Source organism: Rhipicephalus sanguineus, chromosome 4, assembly GCF_013339695.2.
Source record: "Rhipicephalus sanguineus isolate Rsan-2018 chromosome 4, BIME_Rsan_1.4, whole genome shotgun sequence".
NCBI lineage: Eukaryota > Metazoa > Arthropoda > Arachnida > Ixodida > Ixodidae > Rhipicephalus > Rhipicephalus sanguineus.
The window spans coordinates 7,799,459-7,815,093 of NC_051179.1; the positions used below are offsets into that span (position 1 = coordinate 7,799,459).

The window sequence follows — 15,635 nt, forward strand, 5'->3', positions numbered from 1 at the left end:
GGTTGAGCCGAGGCTTTCCGCGCCTGAAAGGCTCTCATTGGTCCGTCAAATTTCTGGGAGGGCACCAGACTCGGAACAAGGCCGATGTGTTTCAGCGGGCGTTGACGTGCTCCTCCGTTCGACGCAACACCCATCTAGGTTGCCGCTAAGAAAAGTGGAGGCCTACCTCAAGGACAACGCCCTCGCCGTGCTTCCCGCCGACAAGGAAGGAGGGTTTGCCGTCCTTTCTTTCAACCTTTTCAATTCTAAAGCAAGCGAAGCTGTTTCATCGGTGTTCAAATGCAAGGAGAATGTTGTTATTTCAAAAGTCAAATCTGAGGCTAAAAAGTTGTGTGAAAAGCTTAACCTCACTAAACTAGCTAGCAGCATAGCAAATAGCCAAAAAGATTTTCTTGAGGCATTCTTCAGTGTGAAAACACATAAGCCTGAAAAACCATTTCGTGTCATCGTATCAGAAAATGGCACGTGGCAAAAATGTGTAGCGGTGTTCTTGCAAAGTAAGCTTGGCCTTTTAGCAGTAGACGACCCGTTTCTGGTCAGAAATTCCGGTCAAGTTCTGGATTTCATCCGACCTCGTTCTAATCAGCACATGTGCGCATTTTCCATTGACGTAAAAGACCTGTATTATTCGCTACCTCATGAATCACTTCTTTGTTGTGTGCAAGAATGCATTGATAAGTTAGGTAGTATAGCGTTTCAGAACAGTGCTGGTGTGCCGTCTAGTAGTTTTTTAGAACTTTTATCCGTTTACTTGAGAGCTACCTTTATCCAATGGGACGGGAAGCCCCACCTTCAAAAGGAGGGTATATGCATCGGGTCATGTATTGCTCCAATCTTAAGTGACTTGTTTTTAGCCAAGCTTGACAGAACCGTTTCCGGCGACCTATGTGACAAGCATATCACGCGCATTTTTAGATTTGTTGACGACTTCCTCATTCTTCTTGACTGTGACCCCATGTCCTGTGCTCTAGACATTCTAAATTTCATCAAGGAGCGCTTTAGACCCCTCTTGTTAACTTACGAGGTGCCAACTAACAACACTCTAAGATTTTTAGACATAGCCTTTACTTTTCACCAAGACCACACCTGTTGGGCGTACCAGCCCAGGAGCAACAAACCTCTGCTTCCGTATCATTCCGCCCACACAAAACTCGTTAAAAGAGGTATTGTAAACATGTGCTTTCGCAATGCATTAGAAAAGTCTTGCCCCCATCTAATGGCAGCCAGTTTTAAAGAGCAAGCAGAGCGACTTTCGTATGCCGGTTACCCTTCTCACATACAGGTCTCAGTTGCGGAAAGTTTGGTGAAGAAGCTTCAGCTCTCGGAACAAGCGCTCCCACATGTTGAGCCAGTAAGGCCTCGGAGGCTTGCTGTAGTCCCGTACCTACATGGAGTCTCCCACAACTTGAAAAAGGTTGGGGAGCGGGCCAATGTGAAGGTGGTTTTTTCTGCCCCGAAAAAGCTGTCGTACTTGTGCACCAAGGATGTTTCAAATGCAAAACGAGGTTGCTCAAAAAAGCACAAAATCCCGTTCGTCACATGCACAGCAAATGCAATCTATCAGATACCTCTTTCATGCGGCAAGAAGTATATAGGACAAACTGGCCGCTGTATTAATGACCGGCTCCGGGAACATGCTTGTAATGTCAAGAATGGTCGCGATGGTTTCCTGGCACTGCACTGCAGCACGTGTGGCTGCAAACCGCTTTTTCATGACACCATTATCGTAGGAAAAAACAGAAATAAAACGACAAGGGAAATTATCGAGGCAGAGAGGATTTGTAGATTAGGGCTGAACTGCATCAGCACTCCCTCTCTCGGGCTTTGTCAAAAAGAATTGTCTTTCCTGAGAATGTAAGATTTTCGCGCATGGCAAATGTGAGTTTCATGAATGATTTGTTTGTTTTTCGCATTTCGAGAGTATATATGTGTACGCTCCTCGAAATAAATCTTGTTGGAAGTAAGCGCTCGTCTTCGTCCCCCTCTCTTGTCCTGTGTCAAATTTTGCGCTACGTGATCAGTTTTGTGCTACATCTGTGACAACGTTGCCGGATCTTTCGACGGTTGCTTGAAAAGATGCTACACGGCCTCTCATGGATTTCCGACAGGTTTCGGAAAATAAGCCCTATAACGAACCAGCTCTTCGCAACGCGTATGACGCCCGCCTACCGGATTTGCGGAATATGCGCTCTTAGAACAAAATTTGTCGTAACAGCTGACCGTGGCTTGCTGACATTTCAGATGATGACAACGGCTACGACCAGAACGGAGACACTCTAACTCTTACAAGGTTTTTCGAAGCTGACTTGCAATCATGAAATCTAGAAGCATGCTATTCGCCAATCAGCTTGCCGTCTGTACCTCATACTCTTTCACTTTCCTTCGTTTTATTTCATCCCCAAAGTTGCTAAACAGGTCAGCATCATCTGAAACCATAGGTTGCTGATCATTGCGCGTCTAAAAACACAACTAAGTATGTCAGGACACTTTCTTGAGCCGAGTTTTTCGGCTTCTCTTGCGGAGAATTTCGGCCACTGAGGAGTGTTTAATATATATTTGCTAAAGCACTCCCGTATGCTTCTTTCATTGCGCAATGCCTTCGTGGCTGTGCTTCAGTCTACTCTATGAAAGCTATCCATGAATGTTGGTGGCCGTCAATTTGTTGTCCTGCTGGTTAGCTGCGACGGAGCACTTTCTCTGTCTACAGAGGCTTATTCATAGCTGCATCAACCTTTGTCCACCTATCGAGGAAGCATATTAAGTGTAATTTTTCCTCAGTGCTACATTGTCCTGAAACGTGTGTCGCGAAATAAACAGTAGCAAGGACTGGGCTGTTACCTTTGCCTACGTTTCATGTTTGACCATGTAACATATTCGCATTATGCACTCTTCTCCCGATCAACGTTCCATGGATTTTCTGCTCATCTATCCATGCTCCTTTTTGCGCAAGGTTTCTTTCTCCCTGATTTCCCGTGATCCTATGCTGCTTCCTCAATCTTTCTGAGGTCATAATTCGACGTCCTGTTTACCAGCTTTGAAAGTTGTGCGAATTTTGTTTAACCTGTTGAGTTGTTGGCTTTCATGCTTTGCCGTCTGTTTATTACATTGTTTGTTACTTGAAAGGACAGATTATTGTTAGTGGCTAATAGCGCATACCCACAAGACAGGACGAATGTCTCTCGTCTTTGTTCGTGTCCTTTTTGTGGCCGCAATTCAACTCGCCCAATTGCCATAATGATTCATTGTTTCTCGCTTGTGAGGAAGTTACATGTTTGTTTCTGAGGACCAGCCTGAATTGATATGATCTTATGAGTATAGGCTGGCATAATTCGTCATGACGAATTTTGCTCTCTTGAACTTGAATTACAACGCTGGTCTGATTTTCCCCATGTTTAACTGTGCCGCTTCCCGTAATGGCTGTTCTAGCTCAGCTTTCTATTATTGCGCGCCGGAAAATTCGCAGTTCGCAGCCAATATTCTCGCAATCAACAATGCAGCTGCAGCCAGCTGTTTCCCAACTCTAAGTCGCGTCAGCCATTGACATTGCATTTCATACAACTATTGCTTCCTGCAGCTTGGCCTCCTACATGAAAATATGAGGGACGAAGGCCTGAACATTGACGTTCTTCAACTCTGCCCCCTACTGAAATATATCGCCTGTTTAGCTTCATTACGGCCGCCCTTGCGCGGACATCACCTATTAGAAATGCGAACGCTTGCATTAGTACTTATGTGCAAGACTTCAGTAGCAGCGGATTAGACAGCACTGCTTAAGCCATAATGTGTTATTATTCTTGAAGAAGCCCTGTCGAGCTTTCTCGAGAGGTTCAATTGTCCAGATTCCAAGCACAACTTCCAGCTCCATAAATCGAAAACGTCATCGTTCGATGCCGAAAGAGCTTTTCTCGCCTCCTTGGATTTCGAGGAAAAGATCACAGTGTACACATTTTTGTGACGTTTAATTGCATTAGATGCTGTCACAATTTGAAGCACGCTTAAAGAAGAGGAAAAGAAAAACAAAATACGAAACTTTTGCGGCAGAGCTCTTATATAGGGTTAGTAAAGTGAAACAAGTGTGGTACAGAAGCGTAAACGACAGACCAAGTAAGCGAGACGAAGTGAACCGGCTAGCATGTCAGCACAGTTATTTCTTGCACTTGTGCCACAGGGGAAATTGAAGGTAGCTCTTCTACCTTTGTGTACAAGTATTCGAAAAGTGGATCTCCCCCGTCATCCGGAGACCGTTCCTATCAAGCAGAAAAGATTTCCGACGACTTAGCCAATCGCGGCTTTGCATGTGATCGTCGGTGTGCCGGAGCGATGCACGATTTTGCGAATATGGGACAAAATAAAGTTTTTCGGCGTATGCCGACCATTCCTGTTGGAAACGTGTAACAGAACAGCTGAAAATGTTCTAGTAATGAGAAGCAATTTCACTGATAAGATCTTCTTACGAAGCACCTTTTCGTCAAAACTGGCACCAAAAGCCTTACCTGCCAGAAACCACAGCCACCGGAGCAGGTACGATTCACTCAATCAACACGAATTCTCAATCGACATTGGATTTCACGTGCAATATCGCAGCCGTGTCACAGGGTGCTTTCGAAAGCCGCCGACTCAGTAGTCTATCGAGTCAACGGAGCACCTACAGCCCCATCGAAACCCCGATGGCCATTGAGCAACGCTAGTGGAAAAGCGCGAACAACCACCGTGAGCGCGAACGTGCGCACAGTGTGCTGGTACTCACAATACGATAAAAAAAGCAAACCGGTATGCTCTAAAAATAGTAGGCCTATATGTGAGTTTTATTAATGATTTATTAAAACAATTTGGCCATTTGAAATATGCGAACAGCATATCTGCAGCCAAAGGGAGAGTTGGGCTAGTTGGTTTGGGTTCATTTTGAAACAGAGCAAAAAATGAAAGACACAGAAGAAGATTTGACAACACGAGCGCTGAGGCGAACGGCAATGAGCGAGGTCAAAACTGCCGGATTAGTGAAGTCCAGGTTGACACACATAAAAGAGCCATATCTGAAGCGTTTAGCGCAGAATTATGAAGACGGGACAAGTAGGGAGGACACGTACACAGGCGCTACACAAACGCTTCAGATATGTCGTACCAACAAGGCCAGAAGTCAGCCCTTGATAAAAGAGCCAGTTGAACAAGTAATTAACTGCAGGAAAAGAGAGAGTTGGGCTAGTTGGTTTGGGTTCATTATGAAGCAGCGCAAAAGACAAAAGACACAGAAGATTTAACAACTCGAGAGCTGAAGCAAACGGCAATGAGCGAGGTCAAAACTGCCGGATTAGCGAAGTCGAGGTTGACACACATAAAAGAGCCAGTTGAACAAGTAATTAACTGCAGCAAAAAGGAGAGTTGGGCTAGTTGGTTTGGGTTCATTTTGAAACAGCGCAAAAGACGAAAGACACAGATGTAACAACACGAGAGCTGAGGCAAACGGCAATGGGCGAGGTCAAAACTGCCGGATTAGTGAAGTCGAGGTTGACACACATAAAAGAGCCAGTTGAACAAGTAATTAACTGCAGCAAAAAGGAGAGTTGGGCTAGTTGGTTTGGGTTCATTTTGAAACAGCGCAAAAGACGAAAGACACAGATGTAACAACACGAGAGCTGAGGCAAACGGCAATGAGCGAGGTCAAAACTGCCGGATTAGTGAAGTCGAGGTTGACACACATAAAATAGCCAGTTGAACAAGTAATTAACTGCAGCAAAAAGGAGAGTTGGGCTAGTTGGTTTGGGTTCATTTTGAAACAGCGCAAAAGATGAAAGACACAGATGTAACAACACGAGAGCTGAGGCAAACGGCAATGAGCGAGGTCAAAACTGCCGGATTAGTGAAGTCGAGGTTGACACACATAAAGGAGCCAGTTGAACAAGTAATCAACTACAGCAAAAGGGCGAGTTGGGCCAGTTAGTTTGGGTCCATTTTGAAATAGCGCAAAAGACGAAAGACACAAAAGAAGTTTTGACAACACAAGCGCTCGTGTTGTTAAATCTTCTTGTGTGTCTTTCGTTTTTTTGCGCTGTTTCAAAATTAACTGCATATCCTCGCAACAACAGCATTGTGCCTGTGTTGTCGGGAGTATGTGGTAGTCAGAGTTCTTTAATCACAACAGTTGCGAAACTGCGTTCTAAAACACGGACGATCCCATGGCCGATTCTGCGAGAACTAGCAGAATGTCGCGCCATCTGGGAGCAGCGATACAAAACACTAAATTGCCACGGTGCCGCGCCTGCGTGCACTCCTCGCAAGCTGCTCAACACCGCACGCAGCGCTAGCGTCATCGCGAGCGTTATTAGCAACAGATGGCAGGACAGTAAGCAGACCCCGCGATTTCGGCCAATGGCGTGTCCGGATTTTATATATGGGGCCTATGGGGAGTTTTGCAACTCGTATGATTGAAGAACTCTGGTGGCAGCCACATCGAGCGGCGAAAACGTAGCCGCAGTTCTGCTGCTCAACAGCTGAAAAATTTAACATATATGTATAACAACATATAAACAATTTATTAAAATGTTTAAAATAATAATAATAGACATATATGCGCTTTTAAGTGGATTACTTAACTTTCGGTGAGATTAAAAGGTAAACAAAGATCCGCAGCGCCATTTCGCGAGAAACGCCTGACCCACTCAACGGCCGTTCAGAAGTGCCGTGCAGCAGCGGCACAGCTCCGCATAGTCGACAGAGTTGTGGAGTTTGGAAGGCCATCGACTGGATGGCCTTTCAAGAGTGCCCGTGTGACGCGAGTGAGACTAACTCATGGGCAGTGTTCCTTTCTATATATATTATTTTGATCAGCTAGCACCTCCGGCTGTCTGATGAACTGTGAATTGGAGAACGCGATTTCACAACGCGACCAAAACTTATTCATCTTTACGCAGCGCACAAAATTGACAAGTCACGCAAGAAAAGAGGACGGGACAATCAGCGCTTGTCCCGTCCTCTTCTCTTGTGTGACTTGTCAATTTTGTGCGTTGCGCAAAGATGGATAAGTTCCAACTCGCCCGTCTATCAGTCCTACTACAAAATTTATTTACCGCCCGAAAACAGCCGCATGTGATGGGCGCTCAGAAGCCGTTGCGCGCATTTTTTACCCTGCCGAGCAGAGCACCTGGCCTCCGTGCACAACATTTTGTACTTTAATGTGAGCCTAGCCGAACATTCGAAAGACAACGCGCATCCCTCGCAAACGTGAAATGCTAGAACATGGTGCTTTTCACGGACCAACAACAGCCAAGACGAGCGTGAATGTACATCGGCGGCACTGACAGATCGAGTGTTCGCATTGTGAATATGCACCAGTCCTCTCATGTTAAAGCTGCCATGGACCTGCTGAAGCAATGAAGGTGTTTTGTTGCTTATGATCGCGTGGAGCTGACGCAAACCTTTTCAACAGTTCAGACACTCTGCATGTACATACACTGTTTACTTCCTGCTGTCAACGGTTTGACTTTTGTTTTTCCAATTGAAGCTTCCAGCGGTCGCACCGCGAACCACCGCATACGTAACACCGTTTAGGCGGTAGGGCAGAGTGTTCTGACGTAATATCAGACTGAAATAGGCAGACATTAGTTCGTGCACTAGCGTTTGTTTTCCTTTCGAACAAGGAAAAAGCTATTTAAGCACCAAGAATGTAATTACTATACAAAGCGCTTAAAAGCCCACGGCTCACTGTAATGGCGTTATTCAGCTATAATATTTCAAAGTGCTCAAGGACAGGAATGTGTAGTAAACCACTAAGATAAACACCGCTGCGCCATTGTCCTATTTTCGTCCTAGCAAAATGTTTACAGTCGTCTCAATACGTTTTAAGGTAATTAAGATGACGATGCAAATATGATCTAAAAATTGATTTCAATGCAAGCTGAGGATATTCTTTGGCGGCACGCCTGGACATTACAGTACGGTACAAAGGAAACTTTTATACAAGTTCGCACCACCTGCGAAGATTGGCTCGCATTCGTAAACGCCTTTGTGAATATGGCTGTGCCACAATTTGGCGAACACGTGAAGGCAGCCCGCCAGTACAGCGACCAAAAGGCTTAGCCAATTCGGTCTATTGGCGACCAAAACATTCAGTACGTTTTGTGACAGCCAAACTTTACAAGGCCCAAAGGGATAATATGAAAGAGCGTCAATTCAGAATTCCGTATTTGCAACGTTTTCGTTCACATTGGCCGGTGTTTCGGTTACTATGACCGGCGGGCACATGAGTTAAAGAGGCCTTTGTAACGCTTAAATTGGCGACTGCTTTTGTGGTGCAATATTTCAGGGCCCCCGAAACAAGAATGAGCTCACAGCCTTTTTGCGCGACACAAGGCGGCCGTCGTCCCACGTAGTCCGTGTGTCAGTCAGGGTGGCTTCCGAGGGACGAGCAGTTATGGGGCCACCCTTTGCGCAACGCACCGGTTATAGCAGGGAAGAAGGGCGGTGAGACCAACATGGCGGCCAGGTCGAGCAGACGAAAACCAGAAGCAGACGGAGGAAGGCAGCACTTGGGGCACACACACACACACTACAATCACCAGTATCTTTCAAAGCTCGCACTCACCGCAAGTACGATGTTCTCAGTCGCTAATGTTACTTTTCAGGAAGAGGATGCGTACAAAAAAAAATATCAGAAACACTAAAGCCGAATGGGGAGAAATAAAAAAGCCTCGCCTTTTTCAGCTGTTAGTAGACGATAGAAAATACAAGCGTTTCAGACATGCAGTTCGATGTGACAATAGTTAACCTCGTGTTAGTCCCTGCAGGCAGGACACCAGCGCACTTTGCCTGAGGGCGAGCTTCGTTGCATTGCCTGACGTAACAAAAGCTGAGAATACTGTCCGGACAATCCAGTGCCAGATTGAAATGCACACATCGAGACATCATTCCAGGCTCTAAATGAGCTGCATGGAATGCAGGTTGTAGAGGTTCAAAGGATCCAAGGGCGGGCAGGGCAGGCAGAGATGTTGCATGTTAAGGTTCATACCTGCGAAGGGGTAGCCAAATCCAGGGTAGCCGGGGTAGCCTCCACGGCCGTACCCGTAGGCTGGGAAGCCAGCTGCCAATTCCACCGGAGCGTGAAAAGAGAAAACAAGATTATGAGGGGTCCTCCATGATAGCTTCCACGTAAAGCAACATGTCGGCGCACTCTTACGACAGGTTGCATTATATACTAATAAAAGGTGGACGCTTTTTTATTTTCAGCGTTTTAAGACACAAAGCCAGCTCAACGAAACCTCGTGGCAGTCCAGGAAGCGATATTGTACTGCCTCGGAGCGAACTGGCTGGCGAAATGACCGAGACAAGTGCTCCCCTCATGCAGAGATTTGAAGGCAATTACCGGATAACGATCCAGCTCTCTTAATTTAATGGCGACGCTTTTGCAGGTCGCGTGAGCTTTAACGAAAAAAAAGATCATATACGTTTTAAATTGTACAGACTGCGCTCAGACGCAAGATATTCACGATTACTACTGCAAGAAATGGTTGGCATCGATGAAACAATTAAATGCGAGAAAAACGTTCATCTATATGCATACCTACCTTTGAGGTACCAGAAAGTAATCTGGCGTGCGTATTACAACGCTGTCCTGTTCCAGATGAGCACACCCGTGATAGAAGAAACAAAGCGAACACTAGCTATTTTCTAACAACGCCTAAGCTCAGAAGAGCTCCTGTTTGTCTTCATTCTTGCAGGCGACACACAGCACAACGTAGACTAACAGCAATCTAAGCTCGGTGCAAGAAACCGGAGACGTGCGATGCAAGGCTGTGTAGGCAAACGTGCGAGGTTGCATTGACCTTACCTAACAGAGGCCAGTCACATAATGTGCAGGCCAGTGATATCCGCTCTCAAGGACAAACAGGCAAATATTATGAACGATTTCAATGACACGGCAGAGGAATTTTACGCTCAACTATATCGTTAGAAAATAAGTTATGCGCCCTCGAACGGAAGTGACGACAAGCAAGATACGCAAGTTCCATATGTAACTACCGACGAGGTTAGAAAGGCCACACGCGTTATGCCACGCGCAAAAGAAGCTGGTGATGACGGAATAACGGCCGATTTGATCGCGATTAAAGACGGAGGAGAATTTATTTGGAAGAAACTTGCTACACTTTACACTCGGTGTCTCAAAACAACAATTCCAGTGAGCTGGAAAAATGCCAGCATTATACAAGTACACAAAAAAGGCGACATAAAAAAGTGGAAGAATTACCGGCCCATCAGCTCACTTTCGGTGATATCGAAAATATTTACAAACTTAATTAAAAAAAAAGGATAAGAGAAACACTTGACTTCAACCAACCTGGAGAACAAGGCGGTTTGAGAAAAGGCTAATCTGCGATGGATCACATTCATGAGGCCAGTCAGCTCATGGAGAGGCCCCTTTACTTAGCCTTCATAGACTACAAAAAGACTCGGTAAATACACCAGCAGTCTTAAAAGCACTAAGTCGGCGAGGAGTACCTAAGGCTCACGTCAATAGTCCTCAGCCGACTCCACAGCTACCTTACTTCTCCACAAAGAATCAGGCGAAGCTTGCACTAAGCCGCGCAAGGCTTGAACCATCGAAACTGGACGAGTCCTACTCTGGTTGCTTCTAGGTTGTTTCTAGGCCTTAGCTAGGTGATGCAGGTTGTTTCTAGGTTGCTTCTAGGTCGTAGCTAAGCTCTAGCTAGATGATGCTATGTTGTTTTTACGTTCATTCTCAGCACAGAGAGGTTCGAGTTAAACCATATACAGTCACAGACACGACACGAATGTCCAAACTCCAGAGGCAGATCAAAACTTCTTGCGCAAAATTTCTTAGACAACGGACGACACAGACACGTCCGTTGACTAAGAAATTTTGCGCAAGAAGTGTTGACCATGGAGTACCAACTAGCACGAACCCACACCTTGTTAATCCAGAGACAGAACCTCGCACTGAAACCAAGCGTTCGCACCTCTCATAGATCTAAGGGCACGTAGTCGTTGGCGTAGGCCTGCCATCGCTTCGGGGTCTTCTCGCAGCCGCCGTTGCCTCTCCCGTTCCCTGATAATCTCTCCTTGTATACGTACTCGGGGTCTTGGGCTCGCCGCCATCGCTTCTCAGCCATTTGTTGGGCTAACTGTTGCCTTTTTCCTCTTTAGTGGAAGTTGTGTGTAGTGGGATTTACCCAATTTCTGGGCACATACCCGTTCATGATGATGATAGTTTTCTGATAGGCCGCACAGTGGCACATACCCGTTTGATGACGATCATTTTTCGTTTTTAGTCGACCAGTGGCGAGTAGTGGGACTTACCCAATTTCTGTGGCGCATACCCGTTTATGATGATGATAGTTGTTTGGTACGGGGTGACCAAGGAACGATTTACTGAACAGCTTCGCTGTTGAAAAAACGATAAAATTACGATAAAAACGAGGAGCCATACAAGCAGATACAATATGCCTGCTGTTCACTGCATGCTTAGAGGACGCATTTAAACAACTAGACAGGGAAGAAGCAGGAATCAAGATTTACGGAGAATGTCTCAGCAACCTTCCATTTGCATATGACATAGTACTCTTCAGTGACGATAGCAACGAACTGCAAAAAAAAAATGATTGAGGAATTAAACCAAGCAAGTATCAAAGTAGGCCTACAAGTAGACATCATGAAAATAAAGAAAATGCTTAATGAAAGGGAAAGTGACAACTGCTAACAGGAAAGCCTAATCACGAAAAGGAAATTCACCGCCGAATAAGAATGGGCTGGAGCGCATTTGGCAGACACTCCTAAATAATGTGAGGAAATCTGCCACTGTCATTAAAGCGAAACTTATACAACCGTTGCATGCTGCCAGTTCTAACATATGGGGCTGAAACATGGAGGATAAAAAAGCAAGCAGAGAAAAAGTTGAGGTCCACGCAGCATGCAATAGAAAGTAAAATGATAGAAGTAACATTAAGAGACCTGAGGACGGCAGAATGGGCCAGGGAACGAACAGGGGCAGCAGATATCCTGGTTGGCATGAAACGAAAGATACACCTGGACTGGCTACGTAGAACAGACAACCGGTGGACAGTAAGAGCAACAGGATGGTGACGAAGGAATGGGAAACGCAGTCGAGGACAGTTAGATGGAGTGGCGAAGCTCGCAGGGATGAAATGGAATCATCTCGCACATGATTGGGTAAACTGGAGATCAGGCCTTCATCAACCCGTAGTGGACGACAGGCTGATGACGATATCAGGGTCCCAAAGAGGCCACATGGCATGTGGCATCGTAAACGAAAAGAACGCGATAATTTTGGCCCGAAACACTGGACACGAGCTTTGCTTGTTTTTGTCATTCCCGGCAAGTAGCGTTTCTTTGCAGAGAAATTAATTTTTGTTTTGCACGCCCGATATTTCGCATCATGTAAGATTTCAAAACGTGACTCAGGTTTCTTGCAGCCGCTAAGGACTACCATACCGATGCAAGTGTTTCCCCAAGCCTATACAACTCTACAGCACACCATTTGGTTTACAGCTGCACTTGATTACAAAGGTGTGATTACAAGAACCAGACGCTATGCGAGGGGGGCATGCCGGTGACAACTTATTCAGCACTGCGTCGAGCTTCCCAAGGTCAGCAAACACAGCGTCGATAATTACACGGGCGCAGTTTGCCTGAAGGAAGCCCAAGGCAGACACAAACTCGTGCAGAGAATCAGTGATGACGTCTCGATAAGAAGGGCAGATATAGCGGTGACAAATGTGACACAACTACGCTATCATGCACACGAGCAACTTGGAGAAATAAATCCACCAGTTTAATGCGCGCGCAACGGACGTCTTCTCAATGGGCGGCCTATTCTTGCAAGCACGCACCAGTTGCTCAACTATAAGACCGCTGCCGTTCCTACGGTTTCTAGAAGTCGTGCTAGAGGGCCATGCAATTTCTCCGTGCTCACCCAATTCGGGGCCCTGCAAAAAATGGCGTTGCATTCTTGTTTGGGTAGCGCTGGCGAGGACAAGATGAACTTGCGTAGAACGTATGTTTTCCAGACTTGAGACGGAGGAGCGGCCATCCGATTAGAGCGAACAGATATGGCATGACCGCTAGCCGCTCAATTAAACGGCTCAACGTTGTCTGCTAGCAAGGCACGATAAAGGCCCCATCTAATCCAGCGCTAAAATCGTTTCCCACGGCTACACGTCTTCTATCCTGCGACTCTCAGCTTCAACAGCAGCAAACAAGAAGAAAAAATGTCGGAGATTCGCGAAATAGGTGGTGTTGCCTAAAGCTTATTTCCCTGTTTTCGTGCGGTGCGATGGAAAAACCGAAAGGTCTGAGGTCTTCGGACCGTTTGCTTTGCCACCATATACAGGGGTCAGTGAGGTACGTCCATTTCTCAAGGCATGGGGCCACACCCCGTTCCAGAAGGAAAAGAAAATGGACACAATCTGATCTCTCTCGTGATCGGGCGGAGTTTGCTTGTCAGCATAACGATGTCGCGCACTTTCGCGCCCACCTGTGACTATAATTTTCTGGATCCATAACGCGCGTGGCCGGGCGATCCCGCTCGACACAACGAATGGGACAAATCGGAGACGTCGGGTCCCCTGGTGATCGGTTCGCTATTTGGGCCCAAATGTTCTCTGCTGTCGTGAGCCGGCGAGTTAACAAAAACGCCTACTAGCAGGCATTGTTATAGCCTCAAAACAAAACTGCTCAGTCAGCTCTTCGATGAGACAGCACAGAGATCGCTATCAAGGCACGATGCTGCTAGCCAACTTCGAACGATCGATTTGGCACTTGGCATAAGCAAGAAGCCAAAACACTTAGCAACACCACCTGAACAATTTGTTATGTTACGAAGTGGACTCCTTCGAATGAAGGCCACTGTGCTTTGGCTAAGATTTGGCCAAGTCATTTTCATGTACCGTTGGAAATGGCGTGTTATGACGACTGTGGTAGCGAGAAGACTGTCCTCGCTACAGTGTGCTCGCTCTAGGTCCCCTTGAGCGTGCATTCTAGAATGTGGTATACTGAAGAGTAACCGTAGATGAAGGCCACGAAGGCACTGCTAAATTTCTACAAGACTATCGACTTGCACAGGTAGTGGCAGGACTGACTGCGATGCTGCGCGAGTGATCTCTCTTGCCCTGTAGCTTTCAAACTTTCACCAGGGCAGGATAGCATTCTGAGCACGCTTCCTCCCTCTCCCTGCAAACGAGGAGAGCGTTTGACTCAATAACCACTGCAGGCTCCGGCTAACGCATGCGTAGACGGTTACGTAAATTTGATTTCAGGAGATGTGAATCACCACGAAATAGCTTTGCCACATCATGCTGCATTTACATGTGAACATCGGTGCCTCGTGTCCTAAATGACGGCAGCGAGCGAGCGATGACGCCACTGCGGGCTCTGGGTGCGCTCCGCACTTGCGAGGCGCTTCGATTTGACGGCGTTCGTGGATTCGCTGCAGCACGACGAGAAGTCAACACTCGCCGCAACGTCTGTGAAGAGTGGTCAGTAAAAGTATTTGGGGCCACGCGCATTTTTGAGAAGCCTAATTCCGCTGAGTAAGAAAGAGGAAATACCGTGTAAGCAGAAATCTGGCGCTCTCGTTCGGGCTCAGCGCTTGGGCTCCTTGGATCGTGTGACGTTTGTCAACAATTTAATTCCGACGAATGTGTGATATAAGAAAGAAAATGATTCAACAGACTGTTTTGATGATGGGAACAAGGTTGTGACGCAACTGTCTCCACGGCCAGTAAGAATGTGACGAGAATAACATTTGTAAGACTGAGAATCCTGAAAAGTTGTCCTACCGAATGATTTAAGGAATTATTAACATAAAAGTGCAACGAAATTGATATGTTGTTGATGTGTAAACAATTAAAGCTGCGCTAGCCAATATGTATGGTTAGAGTGTTTTTGTGCCAGCAACATATGCTTTACAACTTAAGAAATTAAGACATGCGTGTTTGTATGAAAGGCGTAATTTCTGTGTGAAAACAGCTACACCGGTGCAGCAAGGTAATGCGCGAGCCTGAGGTTCTCCATGAATTTCTGAAAACTAAAGCGTTCTCAAATTTTTCATTCTTTACGCCGAGTGTCCTCCATGAAGACGCTCCGAGCACTTCGGTGCGTTTGTTCCTACACGAGGTTTTGCAAAAAATATTCTTGGAACAATTCTGTAAAGAGCACACTCGTCCAGGTAGCTAAAAGAAGTTCAGAAGAAGTGTTTATGTTAGGGTTGCTTTTTGTCCCCAAGAACGGGAGGTCTGCAACCTTTTCAGAAGACTAATGACAGATTATATTTGGCTAGCTTACCGTCAGTGAGGGCACCCAAGGGCCACACCAGTTCTGAAATAGAAAAAAGCACACAGAAAGGTTTCACAAATTAATAACATGGACATTAAAGAATACGTCCTTTGCCTCTTTTTTTCATCGCGCAGTACACCTGTACCGACTTTTAGATCCTCTTACATTCTCGTAAACTGTTGCGCGTGAAAGGCGTAGACAGGGAACACAAAAAGACGCACACGGAGCGCAACAGTTTACGAGGATGACAAACCAACAAGCCCAAGTCGACACCCTTCTTAACCTCTTACATTGCTTGAGCTGAAGAGATGAAAAATTCGTGAACACGGGGTGCT

General features: G+C 46.2%; 1 protein-coding gene and 1 long non-coding RNA gene across 6 annotated transcripts in view; one reads left to right on the forward strand and one right to left on the reverse strand.

The window, feature by feature from the left end:
* Window positions 1–15,635, reverse strand: part of LOC119389336 (RNA-binding protein Musashi homolog Rbp6) — a 705,926-nt gene that overhangs the window by 115,784 nt on the left and 574,507 nt on the right. For all 5 annotated transcript variants that reach the window (XM_049414392.1, XM_037656543.2, XM_049414391.1 and 2 more), the window contains 2 exons: window positions 15,310–15,342; window positions 9,002–9,073 (listed from right to left, as the gene is read on the reverse strand). In XM_049414392.1, coding sequence (XP_049270349.1) covers window positions 9,002–9,073; window positions 15,310–15,342 — 105 coding nt within the window. The remainder of the gene's footprint in view (window positions 1–9,001; window positions 9,074–15,309; window positions 15,343–15,635) is intronic.
* LOC125757999 (uncharacterized) lies at window positions 5,093–5,617 on the forward strand. Its single transcript, XR_007415684.1, has 2 exons — window positions 5,093–5,293; window positions 5,476–5,617. It is a non-coding gene; the product is annotated as an uncharacterized LOC125757999 (long non-coding RNA).